This window comes from Chelonoidis abingdonii, chromosome 2, assembly GCF_003597395.2.
Source record: "Chelonoidis abingdonii isolate Lonesome George chromosome 2, CheloAbing_2.0, whole genome shotgun sequence".
In the NCBI taxonomy this organism is placed as follows: domain Eukaryota; kingdom Metazoa; phylum Chordata; order Testudines; family Testudinidae; genus Chelonoidis; species Chelonoidis abingdonii.
In genome coordinates, this window is record NC_133770.1 from 165,267,251 (window position 1) to 165,282,487 (window position 15,237).

General features: G+C 39.3%; 1 protein-coding gene across 2 annotated transcripts in view; it reads right to left on the minus strand.

Moving 5' to 3' along the window:
• Nucleotides 1–3,769: 3,769 nt before the first annotated feature.
• Nucleotides 3,770–15,237, minus strand: part of RAB11FIP1 (RAB11 family interacting protein 1) — a 32,386-nt gene continuing 20,918 nt past the window's right edge. Inside the window, exons 3-6 of one of the 2 annotated variants that reach the window (XM_032773996.2) lie at nt 14,376–15,216; nt 11,080–13,377; nt 9,624–9,729; nt 3,770–7,487 (exon numbers count right to left, since the gene is read on the minus strand). In XM_032773996.2, coding sequence (XP_032629887.1) covers nt 7,272–7,487; nt 9,624–9,729; nt 11,080–13,377; nt 14,376–15,216 — 3,461 coding nt within the window. In that variant the 3' untranslated portion in view covers nt 3,770–7,271. The remainder of the gene's footprint in view (nt 7,488–9,623; nt 9,730–11,079; nt 13,378–14,375; nt 15,217–15,237) is intronic. The other variant, XM_075062777.1, reaches the window with a different exon arrangement.

Here is a 15,237-nt window from a genome sequence, read left to right on the forward strand (position 1 = left end):
ATGCCAAAGGCAGCACATGAGCTGATTTTCAGTGGCACTTACCCTGTCCAGGTCCTGACCACCGGTCCGGGGGGCTCTGCATTTTCATTTAATTTTAAATGAAGCTTCTTAAACATTTTAAAAACCTTATTTACTTTACATACAATAATAGTTTAATTATATATTACAGACATATAGAAAGAGACCTTCTAAAAACGTTAAATGTATTACTGGCACGCGAAACCTTAAATCAGAGTGAATAAATGAAGACTCAGCACAGCACTTCTGAAAGGCTGCCAACTCCTGAATTAGAAGCTATTGATTTCCTGCATTCTAGTCCTGGCTAAATTGACTGTGTAGCCCACTTTGACTCTGCCTCCATTTCTCCAGCTTTACATCAAAATATGGATAAACACTCATTTGCCTCACTGGATGGAAAAGAGGATTAATGGCTAATGGCTTTATCATTGTAACAGGGACCTGCTACAAATAGGAAGATATGAACTATTTCATATCCGCTGAAAGTCTTCCAGAGATTGAGAGTCAAATGTTAGTCTAAAGCAGTTGGTAGCACCTGCCTCTTTATTCAGAAGGCCCTGAAGATCCTATACTGGGACTTAATACATTTATTCAGGGCTGACTGAAGGGCACTATGAAATCAAGTAGTCATTCTGGCCCCTACAAGAAAGACTGCAGAAAAACAAACTTAGTCCCAATCAACTTGGAGGAGAAGTGATAACAGGTCGATATAGCACTGGAGATTTGGTAATTTCAAAGAGCCCCAAAGTGAGTAGGAAATCAGTTAGACAGGCTTGATGTTTAATAACACAAAGAGGAGAAAGAAATTATACTTGGAAAAGCCATTCTCAGTGATATGCCAAAATTAGTGCCATCTTGATATCAGCACACAGCTCAAATGGGTGCAAGTCATTTGGCATCTGATTCTTATGCACGAGACTAGACTGAGGATATGTCTACACTGGTAATTGAATGACAAAACTTTTGTCTGTCAGGGGTGTCCTCCCCCCGAAAGACAAAAGAAAGTTTTGCCGTGACAAGTGCCAGTGCCGACAACACAAATGCCGCTCATTGGGTGTGGAAGTTTTTCAGCAGGAGAGCCAACAAACAGCAGCTACACGGCATGACTTTTAGCGGCACGGCTGTACTGACATCCATGTCACTAAAAGCTGCGTAGCGTAGATATAGCCTGAACAAGTCAATGAAGAAAGCCTTCCTAAAGACATTGCTAAACAAATAATGGCAGAAAATTTAACAAGCAAGGAAACATTTAGGAAATTAACCAGCCACCACTGGAACTCTGCTCCAGGAAAACCAAACAATGTCAGAGGACTCTAATACGAATCAATTATGAGCAGTTACAGCTAAGGGTAACCCCTCATGTTTCAGAGAATAAGCCAGCCTGGTGCTTGCATGGAAGTGGAGCTTCGGAGAGGTGGAAAGTTGCTTACCAGGCCACAGCAGTTTCCCAGCTAGCCAGGTTCATTGGCAGTAGAGGGTTTTTGTGAGGCTTCATCAAGCATTGACCAGAAGATATCAAACTAGAGGAGCCAATGGGCTGACAGAGCATGACAATTCACATGAAACTAAAAACAGAAGCCCTGCTTCCCAGAATGTCCCAGTCAATCAGCTATGATTTACCTTCTCCAGTGAAGGCCACATGGAAACACCTGCAGCGAGAGAGGTTAGGCATCTGATTAGCTTTCTTCCAAGTCTCTACAATACCTCGTTAGAGCTACGCACAAGGAAGAAATGCCTGAAAGTACCAGGTAATTTCTATTCAGTGTTGGCTTGTAAGTTTCCCCAGAGCATTATTGCTGACGGCCCTGGCAGTGGAGGGAACCATTCAGATTGAATGCAGAAGGATCTTAATAGCTAGTTTGATCCATCCCTTGAAGGAAACAATGCCTCAGAGTGAAGGCAGAGAGAAGCTTTATAGAGGCTATTATAGTAGCATGCAAGTTCTCCTGGCAAGGCAAATATATTTTAAGCCAAAGTGGACTGACAGAGAAAAAGGAAAACTGATTATTCTCCCACCTTGTCCTTGCTGCCCAGATATCCTGAACAAAGAGTGAAGAGGATTTAAAAGTTAATGCAGTTAAAGTGCTCCTGAAGGACTGACATCCTTACTAACCTGGTTCTAATGGAATAACTTTCATATGTTTCTCTATCATGTAAATAAGCTCAGTCTTCACATGTTGCTAAATTTGTTGATTAGACTTCCCACCCCACAGAGTATTTACCATGGACTCAATGCAGCTAGAGACAGCTCCCGTGCCTCTAGCAAATCCCAAAGTAGGAGAGGGATAGGCAGCAGCAATGTTTGTGTGACAAAGGTCATGGCTTCACTAGCAACACTAAAGCACTGGCTGCGGCAGCACTTTTAACGTGTCTATGTAGTTACGGCCTTAAAAAAAAAAAAAAAAAAAAAACCTCCATGAGGGGAATACCTCCCAGCACTGGTGCACTGTCTATACTGGCACTTTACCGTGCTGAAACTTGCAGTGCTCACGGGGGTATTTTTTCATACCCCTGAGCGAGAAATTTGCAGCACTGTAAAGTGCCAGTGTACACAAGCCCAAAGAGTCTCTCTTCTATTCACTTTCTGCCAATCGGAAAGTTGGATGTAGTGGATCACGGGGACCCATGAGCCACAACCCACTGCATTTTTTTAAGTCCTCCCACCAGGGAGGAGCAGATATACAAATAATAAACAGAAGAAAGATCAATCATCAAGTTTCATTGTAGTGGGTGTCTAGCTAGCTCAGAGGATAGCGGTAATTGCTACACTTGTAGTTTACTTGTCTATATCTAGCCCTGGTTGCTGTGGCCTGTTACTCTCAGCTTCTGTAAAATTAGCAACCTGTGCAATTCCCAGTGAAGAGGTGTCCGCATCAAAAAATCATAACTAGACCCTTAGTTGGCACTCAATCAATCACTGAAAATGCCTTGAAGACGTAATTCCCTTCTCAGCGCTAGAGAAGAGAATTGGGGCACAGTGCCAGGAGAACAGAGCACAGGAAGTCTGCCCTGCTACTGGCTATGCTGCACTTGTTCAGCAGTGGATTTCAGTCTTGAGGAATGTTAGCCCAGCTCCTTTCACCAGTTTAAAAAAAAATAAATTAAAGTCACAATTCTGAGAACTTACCATGGTCCTGCTGCATGACCTGGAAAAGAAAGACCACCCTCATGTCCCCCCACTGCACAAGTGAACATCAAGCATCCTCTGCTGACAACTATCAAATGCTGGCATTTTGCGGAGCAGAGAATCACTGCCTCAACTTAAGGAAAATATGAGCTGGCAGCCAAAGCTAGAGGGCCATAGGCCCACGAATCAGAATTGCCTTGAGATACCACATTAAATCTTTAACACTTCTTTCTTTCTTTCTTTTTGTAGCACACAAGCATTTGTCTTTAACTGTAAGCCAGTTTCACCTGCTTGTTTTATACTTCAACATTAAGTTGCCTATATTCCCAGCTTTTCTCACTTCAGCCATTGAGGTTTAACAGAAGGAGACTCTGACTCTCTGTAATCAATCACATATGGCATAAAATGATTTCGCCATGCAAGCTTTAGGAACAGCTGAGAAAGCAAATGCAATTTTCTCTACGGCAATGGAAGAGACTTATTCCACTCTGCAGGGCCACCGCACAACAGTTCCCCAGATTATATACATTAGCAATTTGTCCATTACACAGAGTTCTCTCCACTCTGTTTGTGCATTTTCTAGCACTTCCAGAGTCTAGTGAAAAAACAACAAGTGTTCAAACACTGAATTAAAAATTTTATTTTAGTGTTCCATAAGAGTGAATGTCATTTTTAAAAACCAAAAAGAAAAAAAGTACCCAGACAAACAAAGCAGAAAATATAAACATAAAAATACATTTGGATCCTTCAATATTAAACATTAATTAAGCAACTGTACAGGGGCTTGACACACAAGCTTTAATCTCACAAGCACTCAAATTAAAGTACCTTTCTTAATAAAAATTCCAGTTCTTCCATGTCAAAACACTTCAAAAACAGCATTGCCAATAAAAAAATTTGAGGTACAATAAGATTGTGCAACATTTTCACAGCTAAAGAAGAAGAAGTGTGGCCTGTAAAGTACCACTCTCTCCTGGCAGTGCACAAATCTCACCGATGAATGAGACTTACCACGTGCAACCAAGAGATCAAGCCTCATTGCGTAAGAGCAGCCAGCTAACCTTTTGTCCAACAGACAGACAGGCTCCAAGTGTAACTGGTATAAAAGATGACCAAAAAGAGAAAAACCCTATCAAAATTCTATAGTCCCATCTTGGAAGTAGAATGTTATAACCTGAAGTGGAACGTTATCAGCAAATATTAAAATCACAGGGTTTAAGTTTTCCCAAGGTAAGAATACATTTGGTTAATGATAAACATTTTTTAAAGTATTTATCCCTCAAGCAGCAGGTGCAGCAATACAAACAATGGCTCCAGCTGTTGGTGGTGGTGTAGTACCTAAACTCCAGAGCAGAAGGGCAGCCATTTAAAATGAGGCTAGTAAAAATCACTTCATATCATTGGATTCATTTAGATTAGTTCTGAGTATAAAAGCAAGTCCAACCATGATGACAGCAGTTTCAAATTCAGACTGTTTAGCCACTGCTCAAAGGCACTAAAGAATAGAGATCTCCACAGCACTCATACAACCAGAAAGCTGTTGGTAAGCTACGGAATCAAGTCCTGAAGGCAAAAAAACTGTTTAGGGAGGTGCAAACAACAATTTCCTCTCCATAGAAACATCAAGGGGGATAGAGGCAACTGAAATTAATGTTTCATCTTCCTCACTATTGCAAGGCACAAGCAGCAGTCAGTCATTTTCAGTGGAAGATAGCTAGTTCCATGCAAATTAAATATATACAAACAAAACTGAGAGATTCTGCTAAAAATTCAGCATAAGCCACTCCACTTATGGGATCTGGGACACTGAAAATTACCCCTTAACTGAAGTCATCTGCTCAAACACTCATTGCTACTATGTACCTGTGGTCCTAGAAAGGAACACTACATCTTAAACCTTTCTTTCGTAATACTACAAATTATTTCATGTATGGCTTCCCTTGAACAAAAGTTGTATGATAGGCAAAACTTAACCGCCCTACACTTTTTAATCACATAATCAATCACAAAATAACAAATGCACATAACAGCATATATATTTATATACAATTCCAGTAAACACTGATTTCTTCTATGTAAATAGATTAAATTATACTTCACTACAAAAATACAGAATCTGAAAAGTTTACAGTGGTCTCCAGTGTTTTGTGAAAATATTAAATATAAGGCAATAGACTATTAAAAGGCTAATAGGAAATTCAACTAGTCTCACCTCTCACTAAAGTGCTCTAATGAAAAGAATACTGTGACAAACTGTGCCCTCCTAAACTATAGGTGAAATTATCACTCAGAACTTTAGGGAAGACTTAATGGACCCTTTCACCTTGATAAAGGGTAGAGTTTGTTTTATTTTTATTTTTTTGCTTCATAGTACATGCTAGGTGTTAAAACAGATCATCCAAAGTACTTTAATATTGTATCATGGATCCTCACTCTGCCTTCAAGAAGTTAATTTGAGAGCAGTGAGCACAGAGCTGTAAAAACTGAAAGCCTGCCACACTTCAGCCCCAACACTAAATGTAGATGTAAGTTACTGCTGAATCCAATCACAACTTTCCATCCAAGTGCTAAACTTTATTGACAATTCCTATCAACACTATCATAAAATAATGATTTGAAGTGAGCCTACTAAAATGATTGTTTGTGAGTGTCTTGCTGTTTGCTATCTGATATAAACAGGAAATGCCTGTCCCATGGCAAACCCCATAGTTACAGCAGACTAAGGCAAAAGATTCAGACAGAGGTATCTGATTTATCTTGCAAAACAGCAACACAATGTCTTCTGACTACATTTAAAATAAAACCTGTTCTAACATTCTCAACCTCAAATCTTATTATTATTGGAAACCAGATCGATTTTTAAAAGCCACCATTTGAATGCTCCTTTACTAAGAGACCCAGGTATCTCTCTCTCTCTCTCACACTCACTCTCACACACACACACACAATTTAGATGTTCCATATGGATCAACTTGGACAGTTGTTCCATACTGTAGGTCCTAGTTTCCCAAATACAGCATGTTAAAAAATTTATGATCTTGAGTGGCACAACAGAAAAGTCATTACGACTTGCTGTGCATAGCAATATAAACAAACTAAGCATGTGTACCACAAAGGGAACAGGTGCATGCATGTTTATACAGGATACCGAGTAAACTGTATGGGAGTTGTGTGCCCCCTAGTTTGAACAAGAACCTTCAAATCAGGACTATGATGGCTATGAAACAAAACAGCTCCTAATTCAGATCACTATATTGTCTAAAATCTGTAACTGTTTTTTAATCACGTAGTCGAATGGCAATTATATCTTTCTTTGATTTTTGCTATATTAAAGCAGCCATAAGATCCTGCTCAGAGCACTGCTTTGAAATTTTTCAACACTAGGTTTATACAGGCTTTGCGTTTCCCTTCCCAAAATGAGATGTAGACACTTCATTAGTACAATCACATTTTCATGTAGATTTAAAGGCCCTCCAATTTTACAGCACATTTAAAGGACATTACATTTTTTACAATAAGGCAACTTATGGTTACCAAATCTCTTTCTGGAATACATTTCAACTTCTGTAATATAATTATTTGAACAAAGCAATCAAATCCTTGAATTAGTGTATGTGATGGCTTATATTGCACTACAACTTAAGTCTTAGAATTAAGAACAACTGTTGTTCTTAAAGTCCGAGAAACACGGTTCAGTTTTTAAAAACACCAACCCTTAAGCTAAACTCCCAATATTAATAAAATAAAGAGGCTCAGAAGGCAACAACTATCAGTGCCTCACTGAAAAAAATGGCTTAAACATTCACAGCCACATGAATCTCAGGCCTCTGATTACATTTTTTAACAATGCCTCCCAGGTGATGGTAAAATATTTACAGTGTACCAGAAAGAAAGGTGGAAGACTTCTGACTATTGTATTTTTGGCTTATGTATTCAAGACCTGGTATAATTATTAACTAGTCTCCAGATAAGTGGAATCAACTTTTTGCAAGAGACACAGAAAGGTGATGATTTTTTTTTCGTAGGCAGCAGTACCAGAACCTCAGCAACTTCACATTATCTCCCTGTGAAGTTTGAGTAACAAGATGGGAGTCCAGTCCTTTATTCAGGTTTACTGGCAGAGGTTTTACATCCTTCCAGCCATATTTTTTGGAGATGGAGCCCGAAGAATGTTGGGGGTTTCTTCCATGACTCTGACAAGCAAGTTATCAATGTAGTTTTCTAGCTCCCGCACCTGGACATCTCTCTTTGTAATGGTATCCTTCTGTTTCAGCACCAGCTGGATCAGCTCATCATGTGTTAATTGAGCATAAGCATAGGCAGGTTCCGAAGGATCATATTTCTTTTGGAGAGAGAAGACAGACAGGGTCAATGCAGAAATAAGCGTTTTACAGTAATATGAGAAGACTGCCTAATGATCTTTGTATTCTTGTTACTTTCCTTTCCATATAATCTATTGTTATAAAGCTCCACCTGTCCACATTTTGGAAGTGCATGAATATCTGCCAATAATTATAACTTCGCTGTCATTTCTACCTGCCATTGCTAAGAGCCCTAACAGATGCCTCTCTTGCGATAGCAGTTGCATGTGTCACTTTACCATATTGGTTTGGTCCTGTAGCTTGCAACATCAGCAATGACAGGGAAAAGCGATGGAAAGGAAAGTAACAAGAAAAATATTTAAGTACTGCACTTTTATGGCACGGGAATATTTGACACTGTAGGATTTAGGAAGCCCAGGGCATCTATTCTAAGAGGAAGTAAGACTCAAAATGAGACAACATTTGGGAGCGCTTTCTAGCGACTCAATTTTATGGCTCAATATGTGTCAGCAATTTACAGTAATATGTGAATGCCAGGTTTGCATGGGGTTAAAGGGTAAATCTGAGTCCGTAACAAAGGACAGATGAGTTATGATCCCAGGACATCAATTGCCCAAAAACTTGCATAAAAAAATTCCCCATGTAATATTAGTACTGAATGATCTATAGAACCACAAGTTAAAACAGACTGAATAAAGCAAGAGTCAAGCTCAGGTTAAACAGCAGTGAATGTACTTGATGACTTTGAGACTGAAATTTTAAAAATACTGTTATTTTCTCTTTTGACAAATTAGCAATACATTGCTGGGCAGTTATTCTTAACGTTAAAATTCTATTTACTGTTTTAAATAGAAATGATTTTTAGTAACCTCTGCAAAGTAATTTGTTATACTTCCTTTTTAGTGCAGCAAAAATACAAGTAGTATTAGCATAAATATTACGTTAGTACAGAATACTCATTGTCCAACAGACATTCATAGTTGTATCTCAGTGGCACTACAAGGAATAGTTTTGTATTGGCACAGCTAAGGTATGGTCTGGAAACACCAGATGTTTAAGAAAACAGGCTTCTGTAGACTCTGAAGAGCAGCACATCTGACTTTAAGTGAAAAAAATTCAACTTTTCAGTCACATTTTTCTTTTGTGGCCATCTACTCAGGAGTCTCAGAGCCCAAGCAGTAATGTCTAACATGACTATTTTCAGCACTGACATATAAGCCAACTTCAGCTGACCCAGGTTCTGAGATTCACTGCCATTTGGGGTAGGGCGCACAGGCATGTAGTCATTTCTTAAGTTGAGGAATCCTATATTACAAACCAGTTTGTGCCGGGATTTCTGAATCAGAATTTTCTCAGAACATGGTTTGCTCTCATTTTACAGACCTCTTATCTAATGGTGCTTCAGGGATCAGAACTTATGCAAACACTTAGACAATACTTTTCAGAGATTTGAGAAGAAGAGAAAGAAGGTGAAAGCTTTTAGCCATGCACATTTAGAAATATAACCTACTTTTGCTAGGCAACATTCTCCTGCTTTAACAAGTGGACATGTGGCCTTTCAGACAGTGGAGAAAGTTCTTAATCGTGGAAGCTGCCAATGCAGCAAGTTACAAGGTGACGGGTCCCACTAGTCTCTGTTGAAAGGGAGATCAGCAGTGCAGCAGATAGTGACTACCTGCCCCAACCACCTTGAGTAAGCACAGTGTAAGCAGACTCCAGGTGACAGTGGCCACACCCCACACATTGTAGGCAATACTTGCTGTCTCCAAAGTAAGCATATTTACTTGTCACCCTCTTCCCAAGGCACTTCTACTAGTTATCTTCCTGGCTCACAACCAAGCCTCTCCATCAAGTGAGGAACCAAACAGCACTTCTGGGTTAAGTCCAGTAGTACAGACAGTTCCTTGGGACACCCCCATCAGGAGTCTTTTTTTTTGCTTTAAAGTCATTTGCATTGAATAAGAACAAAAAGTGAATTTAATTTCTTCCTCCCAACGCTGGGAAATAGGAAATCCTTTAACAGACACCATGTGAGTGTCAGAGCCAAAAAATGTAAGTTACCCTGAGTAGGCAAGTTCACACTGAGTGCCCCAGAAGCTATGAAGTTTACAGTAACTATTATGAAGCTATAACTCAAGTTTCAATTTCTTTCATACCTTTTTAGTGCTCTCAGTCCAGTTTTCATCCATTTTTGCAGCTGTAGTCAAATTTTTAGTATGTGACTTATTTGTTGTGGTGTTCATTGGCTTCACAGGATGAGGTCTGAAACAAAAGCCACAACTTGTTTAGGCAGTTCCTTAACATCTTGAGATCCTATCACAAGCAAAACATCCAACAAGTTCCTAAATCCAGTAAGTATGAACACAAGGGGATTTAATGAATTTCCTTATACACCTCAAGGTACAAGAAATTCAGTTCCAGGACAGAGTTCTGCCTCCAGTTACAGTCTTCCACTGTGTGTGCACACACACACTCACTCTGTTCTGCTGACTTATTTTACTGCATTCAAAAAAACAAAAAAGAAACAGTATCATGGTAACTGGAAACATCACAGCAGACGTTGGTTACATGAGGTGCTTACACCATATTCGTGAGTGCTTAGTTTTTGTTTGGTTGTGGGTTTGTTTTTGTTTTTAAACTACACACACTAAGAGTTAGATTCTACATAGTTTTCCCACATTATCTTCATTATAAGTCTACATACCAAATATCCTCTTAGGCAGCAGATTTATTCCATCTTTGCTAAACGGACTAATTCTGGCATAAGGCACACTAGATGTCTAGACATAATCTTGTACTCTCTAGACCCATTTGTAATGGCAATTTTAAAAAGTGGAAATAAGTTACCCAACTGTGTTTCAATCAAACCATTTCTGAACAGTAATTCCCTGGAGCTCTACAATATGTGAGACAGATAAAGCGGTTCTGAGGCTAGCAGAGTTTCACAGAAAAAGACAGCTCCAATTTGTACCTTAGACTATAATGGGGTGCCAGTTAGTTCGAACCGTGAACAGCTCTGGAAATCCAAAAGCATGTTGGTCACCTGGGATTCAGGCCTATTAGTCACATAAAGTAAAGTTTGCCTGTAGTATGTTTTAATGCTTAGAAATCTTTACTCTACCAGTTAAGTGACCACCACAGTTTGCCTTTGATTGTATTTCCTTATTTCTAAAAAGCTAGAGATCATAATGCAGTTTCCCAAATCCAGCTGTTGACACCAGAATATCTGTGGTATTAAAGTAGCATTATTCAAAAAGGATAAATCCATATTTGACTAATGAGCATGGAGTTCCCAAAAGTAAACAACTTGACATAAATAATAGAAGTATTGTGAATGTTAGATTTGCACAAAGCACTGCCACTGCTCATTCTACATTTTTGGGTGCACAGTTCTTTTTAGTTCAATCATTGACTTTTTGCTACTAAAAATTTGTGGCAGTGGTCTTATACTGGTATGGCATAGGTCTCTCAGAGGGTCCAAAAGTCAGACCAACTTAAGACTGTATGAAGTCACATCAAAATGAAAAAATGATCACAATATTTCTGTAGCAAGAAAAAAGTATGTCTTGTACAACACTGAGAAATTTTCTATGCATTTCCCCATATTCTCACCTGTGCTTAACAGATACACTTCCACCATTTTGTTGTGTTTGATTGGGAAGTGTCTCAGAGGGTGAAACCCATGCCTGAAGCAGGTTCTTCTTGGCAGCATTTTCGACTTTCTGACTGAAGCTCTCTGCTGGTGGCTTTTTCACTGATTCTGCTCTACTACTGTAACAAGCGCCAGATTGGGGGGAACTAAAGGAAAGGGAGAGTTGGGAAGAACTGGACAGGGAGGTAAAAGAAACAGACTTTTCAGAGGGCTCAAAAAAATCACTCTTCCTACTTTCCTTAATACTGCTAGATTCCTTCAGTTCCTGTTCCTCAACAACACATCCATGCTCACTGGGATAAAACATATCTAAACCTGACTCACTAGTCTTGCTGCTTGCACTATGAATGTCTACTACTGAATTTAGTTTGGATGATTTGCTAGATTTACAAGCATCTTCAGGGCCACCTTCTCCCTTCTGAAGCAATATACTTGCTCTATCAGTAGAGCTCATATCTGAACTTAGTTTTTCTTCCTCAGTGACAGACAATGAACCTATACACTGATGTTCAGTATTTGGAAAACTTTTATAAATTGCAGTCATTTCATTGTTCTTTTGATAGTTGTCTAGAAGCTCATCATCTGATCCTACTTCTGGAATAACTGGAAGGCCAACATGTGTTAGACTCTGATCTCCAGTAACTGGAATGGCAGACTTAAGGGCTGTTCCAGAGTCAAATGATGAATCATCATGACCATAACTTTTGTGTTTTAAGTGTCCATTATTGCTATCATCTCTGTCAAGATGATGTGTAGTTGACAGAGTGGCTGTTTTTAATAAGCTGTCACCGGCTGGGTTTTCATGTGGGTTCATGGGATTCTCTCTATGAAACACAAATCCAGACCCAGACATTGTGGTGTCAGATGGATTAAGCAGCTCTTCATCTTTCAGTCTACCAGTCAGAGAAAGAGGTGCACACTTGTTTGGTTTTACAGCATTTCTTGGGGTAGGCTTTGGCTTTGCAAATAGAGGACTGAGCTCACTAACATCCTCTGACTTGTTAGGGTCCTTAGGGAGCAACGTGTGAACTCTTGGAGTTGGTTTTGGCAGCTCTACTTGAACTGAAGAGTCACTTTTGATGGCATGAGTTACCTTGGACTGTAATGTGAGCCCAAATTCTTCCATTTTGAGTGAATTCTTACTTTTCTTTCCACTACGTAGTTCTTGCTCTTCACTTAATTTGCTTTCAGCAGAAGATGGCTGTATTACAGCATTCCCAGGTGAAAGGCTATAATTAGACTTGGAGAGAGAAGTTAGTTCTTTGCCATCTTTCATCCAGGTTTCAGCACCTGAACTGCTGGTTTCAATGTCTTCCTGAACAGTGCTCTTATTGTTCTGAACAGAACTCCCACTTTCATCACAGAGTTTAGATGAAGGGTAGCACTCCATACCCAGCACAGAGGCACACCCTTGTCTCTTTTCTATTACAGTTGGATCAGTAGTGAACATTTCTTCACATTGATCAGGATGCCATCTCTCACATTGCTCTCTATCTAAAGTCTCAGCATGATTTCTGCTGGAATCAGTATTTTCCAACTCATCAAGATGTAAGGTCACAGATTTCTTAACACCGCTGTTATTTTTTTTATCCAGTGATACTATCTGTACCTCTTTGGCATCACACTGTTTCCTTGGGGTCTGCCCAACCCTTTCATACACAGGTAGAGGAGGAGACTCAGACAGTGACCCCAAAGAATTTGATCCAGTATTTGTATCATTAGTCAAACTTTCATTTTGAGACTCTCCTGAAGAAACAAAAGTGGGGTGCTCTGAATCAGCAAAGTTTATTGCAAAGGAACAATAGCTTTTGCTAGAAACAGCAGAAGGAAGGGAGAAAGAGGGGGGACTAGTAAAGGTTTTGAGGTCTTGCACTTTTGATTCCTGTCCCAGTTTAGATACAAAAGGGTTATTGTCAATAGAAAGGTGAGTAGAAAGGAGAGTAGGAGAAACATGCCCCAGAGTTGCAGGAGGATGGGGGAAATACAAGAAAGGATTAGTGAAGCTTTCAGAGTCTTGTGCTTTGGATTCCTGTTCCCAGTCAGAAATGAAAGGGTTACCATCATTAGAACGCTGTCCAGAAATGAGAGATGGAGGAAGAGGGTTACCAGAGTCTCGTGCTTTAAATTTTTGTCCCAATTTAGAAGTGAAAGGGTTATTGTCATTACTAGAATGATGTGCAGAAAGGAAAGCAGGAAGGGAATCAGGTACAGAAGTAGGAAGCGTGGCTTCGGTTTCATCCTCTGAAGACACTTCCAGTCTGTAAAAGGGACAAAAACTCATGTGTCAGTTGCAGATGCAACATGTGAGAGACACACAAAGACAAGTTCTAAAGGTAGATTTCACAAAATTTGCAACATACTAATGATGTATAAGAAACTGCAAGGACTTAAGAGTTTAATGGACCAATAAAAAAAGCTTGAAATAATTTTTGTTAAAATATTTTATATGCAATACCAATACTCTTGATGCAAAAAACTTGTGTTGTAAAGTTTGCTACATGCAAATCAAAGATTACTAGAGCGATGTCTACTTTTAAAGCAATTGTACATAATTTCTTTTGCATCCAAGACATAAGTACTAATAGCATAATAGCTTAAGATGTTTACAGTTACACACAAGGCATTTAAACATAAATGTAATTGAAGATCTAGTGTTAAAGACAGACAACTCAGGATACTTGTTAGTAAGGCCACGCTTCTTTCATATATGTAAGTCACAGAGCAGAATTTCTGAAAAGAGTCTCACACAGAACCCCAGAAATATACTTCATGAAACTGAAAGCCAAAAGCAGATGTGTTCCAAAATTTGCCATTCTCCAGGCCACAGCAAGAAGTACAGTGAAGAGCAATAGGCTTGATTAAAGATGATATTTCAGCCCTTCTACACACTTCCAAACTTAGCAAGGCAGGAGAATATTGTTGGCTTTTGTTATGGGTTAATAGAACAACATGGAATAAATGACTTCATACTATCTGAAAAGATACAGGCACTAAAAACCATTATGTTACTGCATCCTCACTTATATGAAGTTAAATTGGTTAAGAATGGAAGTAAAAGTTAATACTTATACCAAGAATCTTAAGTGTGTAACTAGTCAAACTTTCATCTAGTGGCAAAACACAAATGAGTCCCCCACAGCAGATGTTATAAGGGGCTACAGCTACAAAAATGTTACCTTGTGGCAGGAAGTGGGCCAGCCTAGCCATATGTCTGCAGTGCTTTATATCAATCTGAAACTGAAATTACAAGACTAACCTGGGTTTGACAGCTTTGGTTTGGATGGTCCTTGAAGAGGCTGCAGACTTGTCTGGTTTCTGTTCTTCCATGAGCGATTCATCAAAGGGGTTATGTGATTTCTTGTTTCTGGGGACATCTGCTATGTTGCTGTTTTTTGGAGTACTTTCTTGGCTGTAGTCCTTAGGGATTTCAACAGATTTTACCTCTTTTTCATTCTTTTTTTCTTCAGGAAATTTGACTTCTCTCTCCTTCAAAGTCATATCAGACATGTTTTCTACATCGTTTTTCACTACTTCCTTTCTTCCTGTGACTAGAGACAACAAAGCAGACTTCTTGTTCTCTTGTTTTTTGTCCTCTTTAGTTTCTTCTTCTGCAGTTTCTAAACTCAGTGAAGCACTATTCCCCAGTAAATCTCCACCGCTAAGTAGTTTGTATGATGGTAGGGTCATAGACTTAAAGGACTCCAATGAGTGTGACCCAGATAAACCTCTGCTAGGAGACATTCTTCCTGTCTTTTCATGTTCCTTAGTGGATTTTGAAGACGGGTTTTCTTCTGATTCAGAGAGCTGGTTTTTCCTGAATGTTTGAGGGGAAGAGGAAGGAGTGTTGTCCTTTGGCATGGTTTCCTTTTTTGTTTCACTTTCCTTCCGATAAACATGATTGCCATTGATACACACGTTGGATCGGGGTGTGGGATCATTTTTGGATTTAAGGCCACTGAATAAGGAAAGCCCTTCTTTCTTCGTGTTGCTGGAGGTTATTTCGTTTAGTTGCTTATTGTCTGCACTTGCTGTTCTTTTATGAGCCATGAGTACAGGAGCATGAAGTAAGTTATCTTCAGGTTTGTTTCCAAAGGCCTCTGGAAAAAAAAAAAAAAAAA